A 4977-nucleotide genomic window follows, 5' to 3' on the forward strand; every position below is an offset into this window, starting at 1 on the left:
CAACATTCCACGGCCCAGCGTGTCGAAAGCCCTGGCGGCCTGGCCTAAAGGAGCAAATTTCACGCTCACCACTGCTCCCTCCATCCTATAATGGAAAACGCGTCTTATATTATAGGACGGAGGGAATAGTAACCTGCACAAAGCAGTATCCGCCGCCTACCTGCACCACCGATTGTCGCCGGCCCCAGCAGACGCCAGTGCTGTCCGTCCGTCCATTTCCGCCCGGGCAAACTTCACCGCCCCACGAGCTCACCCAAAGCGGCCCCGGAACAAATCACCGGTCACATGATTAAACATGATTGCCCGTCGCAGCGCGGCCAACACGAACGGGGACAGATGCATGCACGGCAATGGGAATGTGGAGCGGCGTCACGTCACCAGATCACAGTCACGCCAAAGAGATCATGGAGATTGGACAGGATTAATGTACACACACGCGCCAGATGCGATGCATCGTCTGCATCACCAGGCGTTGGCTATGGTATTATGCGAATTATTGCTGTTGCTTGTGTTGCTGTGGTACGTGGTTCGCGGTGGCGTCTTCTACCTTGTTTGCTCCACCGGGCCGGACCACACGATGCGTCGATCCCACCCTGTCCGGCGAGGCTAGCTCCTGGGCCGGCGGCGGGCCGGCGACAGCGCCACCGCCGCTCGACGACGCGCGGTGCGGTCGCCGTCGCCACAGTGCCGCGTTTGGCGTCACCGGGACGGGATCCATCCTCTTGCTTGGTCCAACGAGCTACACGCTCCCGGTTGTTGAGTAGGCCAGCGAGCTGGAGTGGGCCTGCGTCTGGCCCGGGCGCGGCAGCGGCACCGGTCTACTCTGCTCGCTCCACTTGCCGAAGGACCCGCCGTCGCCGCCGCTCATCTTCCGCGACTCGGCGCCGTCGTCGTGGCGGAGGCCGCGGAGGAGCGCCGCCACGTCCTTCATCGTCGGCCGGTCCTCCGGGCGCGTGCTGGCGCAGAGCAGCGCGATCCCGAGGGCCTGCAGCATCTCCTGGACCTGCGTGTCCGGCCGGCCCTGCAGCCGCGCGTCGACCACCTCCGCCGGGTCGCACTTGCGGTGGAGGTGCTCGCGCACCCACTGCACCACGCTCTGCCCCTCGCCGAACGCGTGCTCCACCGGCCGCCGCCCCGTGATCATCTCCAGCAGCACCACCCCGAAGCTGTACACGTCGCTCTTGGTCGTGATCTTGATCATGCATCCGTACTCTGCACCACAAATTTGAATGGGATCAGATGACGTATAACGAACTTCACTAACTGACAGCAAAAGTACGGTGGTACAAAGATGGAATTCTGTGGCTGAAATGGATGCCTTACCGGGAGCGATATACCCGTAGGATCCGGCGAACGGCGGGGGCGACGAGTTGGCGCCCTCGTCGGCGACTCTGGCGAGGCCGAAGTCGGCGACGCACGCCTCGTAGCGCTCCCCGAGAAGGATGTTGTCGGCCTTGACGTCGCGGTGGAGGATCGCCGGCACGCAGTCGTGGTGGAGGTAGGCGAGGCCCTCGGCCACGCCGACGGCGATCGAGAGCCGCAGCTCCCACTCCACCACGGGGGCGCCCGCCGCGCCGCCGTGCAGCAGGCCGCCGAGGGTGCCGTTGGGGAGGTAGTCGTAGAACAGGAGCCGCGCCCGCCGGTTGGAGGCCCACCCCAGGAGCCGCACGATGTTGCGGTGGCGCACGCGGGGCAGCACGCCGATCTCGCACGCGAACGCCTCCACGGACGCGTCGTCGCACGACCGGAACTTCTTGACGGCGATGGCGACCCCGGTGGACGGGACGCTCGCGCGGTACACCACGCCGGACCAGCCTTGCCCGATCACGTTCGCCGGCGTGAGGCTGCGGGTCACGTCGCCCACGCTGATCTCCAGCTTCTGGTACAGCGTCACGTCCCACGGCGGCAGCATCTCGGCGTCCTTGTCCTCCTCCTGGCGCGCGCCGCCGAAAATCGAGCCTTGGCGCCGGCGACCGAGTAGGACGACCGCCGCGGCAATCAGGAGGACCACGAGAGCAGAGAGCAGAACGGCCGTGGCGACGCGAGCGGCGCGCTGAGCTGCACGTTCACGGTCACTGGCGTCGCCGGGGCACCGGGAGAGGCAGAGCGCCGGGTTGCCCTCGACGTCGCTCATGGGCAGCTTCGCGAAGAACGCCGTCTCCGGCGCGCGCCCAGAGAAATTGTTGAAGGAGACGTTGAGCGCGACGAGGTTCTGGAGAGCGGACAGCAGCTGGAGGTCTCCGGAGAGCTGGTTGTGCGAGACGTCGAGCACGCCGAGCCGCGTGAGCCCGGCGAACTCCTTGGGCATGGCACCCGACAGGCCGTTGCAGCTGAGGTTAAGACCAATCTCCAGACCTGCAATCTTGCCGATGCTCGCCGGTATGGCGCCGGACAGCGAGTTGCCGCCGAGGTCCAGTAGCTGGAGCCGCGCGCACGAGCCGATCTCGTGAGGTATCTGGCCGGAGAGCCGGTTCCCGCCCAGAACGAGCTTGGTGAGCGAACCGAGCATGCCCCCCTCCGACGGGAGTGAGCCGCCGATGGCATTGTACGAGAGGTCGAGGTACTGCAAGGACATCATTCCTTGAAACAGGCCCTGCGGCAGCACGCCGGTGATGGCGTTGCCGTGCAGGTCGACGAACGTGAGGTTCCGGCACCCGGCGATCTCGGCGGGGATGGCGCCAGACAACCTGTTCGAGCTGAGGTCCAGGAAGCTGAGGTGGCCAAGCTTGCCGATCTGCGCCGGTATGGCGCCGGCGAGGTGGTTGCCGCTTGCCCGGAACCGGACGAGCGACGTGCAGTTGCCGATCTCCTGCGGTATCTCGCCGGAGAGGACGTTGTCGATGAGCAGCAGCTTGGACAGCTTGGGCAGCCTGAACATGGACGGCGGGATGGGCCCGGTGAGCGCGTTCTGCGACAGGTCGAGCGACTCGAGGCTGACGCAGCCGCCGATCTCCGGCGGGATGGTGCCCGTGAGCTGGTTGGCCCAGAGGTACAGCATGCGCAGCGCCGTGAGCTTGCCGATCTCGGCCGGGATGGTGCCGGATATCTGGTTGTTGTCGAGCTCTAGGTCTGTGAGGTTGGTGCACCGCGCGAGCTCCGCCGGGATCGGGCCGGACATCTTGTTGACGCTGAGCTGCAGCTCCTGCAGCGCGACGAGGTTCCCGAGCGACGCCGGGATGTGGCCGGTGATGCCGTTCATGGACAGGTCGATGACGTTGAGCCCCGTGCACTTGCCCAGCTCCGGCGGGATGACGCCGACGAGGTTGTTCTGCCACAGCAGCAGGTTCTTGAGGTTGCTGAGGCCGCCGAGCTGCGCCGGGATGGAGCCGGACAGCGCGTTCTCGTACAGGTAGATGTTCTGCAGGCTGGCGCATTTCCCGAGCTCCGGCGGGATCGGGCCGGAGAGCAGCGCGGTGTAGATGGCCAGCGTGTCGAGGTTCTTGAGCTGGCCGAGGCTCGCCGGGAGGGGGCCTGAGATGCTGGTCTCGGCGAGGCCGAGCATGGTGAGGTTGGAGCAGTTGCCGATCTCCGGCGGGAGCGCGCCCTGGAGGTTCTTGTTGCCGCCACCACGGAGCACCTCAAGGCTGGCCATCCTGCCTATGGAGGCCGGGATGGCGCCCTCGAGCTGGTTGTCGTAGAAGATGAGCTCGCGCAGCACCGTGAGGTTGCCGATGGCGTCCGGGATGGCGCCCTCGAGGTGGTTGGAGTTGACAGCGAGGCTCTCCAGCTTGCTCCCAGGCCGGCAGAGGCTCACCGGGATGGAGCCCGTGAGCGCATTGTTGCTGAGATCAAGGTGCGTGAGCGCCGGCAGGTCGCCGAGCTGCGGCGGGATGGGCCCGGACAGGTTGGTGCCGGTGAGCACCAGCCGCTCCAGCGTGGCGCCCACAGCCGCCGCCAAATTGTCCGGCACGCCGCCCAGCAGGTCGACGAACTGTAAACTCAGCTCCGTGACGCCGCCGTCGGCATTGCACGACACGCCGGTCCACCGGCACGGCGACTTGTCGGCCGAGCTCCAGCCCCCCAGCGCCCCCGCGCCGCCGCCGCCCAGCGTGCGCTTCCACGCCAGCAGCGCCGCGCCCTGCGCGTCCACGGCGAGCGCGCCGCCGCCCATGCACGCCACGACGACCGCGCAGCACAGCACCGCCGCCACGCGCCCGCAACCGCCCATATCAGGAGGCATGCGCGTACAACGAGCGAGCAGTCAAGCCAGCTACAATGGACTGATTGACACCGCACTGTCGACGAACAGATCAAGAGGCGGTGCGGCGGCGGCTCAGCTGCACATGCTGCTGCGTCAAATTCAGAAGCAACACAAGCACAAGCAAAATCTTGGTTCTTGCTTGTGTTGGAAGGGTAGATAGATGGACGGATAGATAATAACAGAGCACTTGCTTTTAGGTGGCTTGTTGGCGAGGTTTACTCACTCAGTCTCACACTCACACTAAGGTTTAGTAAGGAGGAAGAAGAGAGGGGGGCGTGCAGGCCGGCATGGCTGCAAATTTTATATCTTCTCCATGGGAAAGGAGATCGGCAGGGGTGGGGGAGGGGGATGGACGGAGCAATCCAATCAGCAGCGGCAAACCAGCAAGGAAATGGCGGATTAGGCGGCCGCGAGCACACCAGCGGTGGAGCCGTGTTACTAATAATTTAACTGAAATTTTAACCGGATCAAAGGGTTTTGAGCCGCTGACATTATAAAGCGGCAGAGGGAGAGGGAGGGGTGTGTGTGTCATGTGTGTCTGCAGAATCTCCGGATCCAAGGCCACCGGTTGGGTCAGGGGCACCCCTGTCCCTCCTTGTGCTTAGCTTAGCCTAGCTTAGTTTATTACCCCATCCACTGCAGACTGTCGGTTAACCATTAGATTAGTAATCCCCAGTTGTTTATGCCTGGCGATAATTAAGAGGGCTGCAGGCCTCCTCGATCGATCTGGTTTCAAATTTCCGGCTCGCCAACGACTAATTGCTTTCGCTTTGCCA

General features: G+C 64.5%; 1 protein-coding gene across 1 annotated transcript; it reads right to left on the reverse strand.

Annotated features, from left to right (window-relative positions):
- Positions 1-353: 353 nt before the first annotated feature.
- Positions 354-4674, reverse strand: LOC125551647 (leucine-rich repeat receptor-like serine/threonine-protein kinase RGI4). Its single transcript, XM_048714917.1, has 2 exons — positions 1324-4674; positions 354-1212 (listed from the first exon to the last, which is right to left on the reverse strand). The coding sequence occupies exons 1-2, from the start codon at positions 4178-4180 to the stop codon at positions 740-742; spliced, it is 3330 nt and encodes a 1109-aa protein (XP_048570874.1). The 5' UTR covers positions 4181-4674; the 3' UTR covers positions 354-739.
- Between the last annotated feature and the right edge of the window lie 303 nt (positions 4675-4977).

Source organism: Triticum urartu, chromosome 4 (genome assembly GCF_003073215.2).
Source record: "Triticum urartu cultivar G1812 chromosome 4, Tu2.1, whole genome shotgun sequence".
Classification (NCBI taxonomy): Eukaryota; Viridiplantae; Streptophyta; class Magnoliopsida; order Poales; family Poaceae; genus Triticum; species Triticum urartu.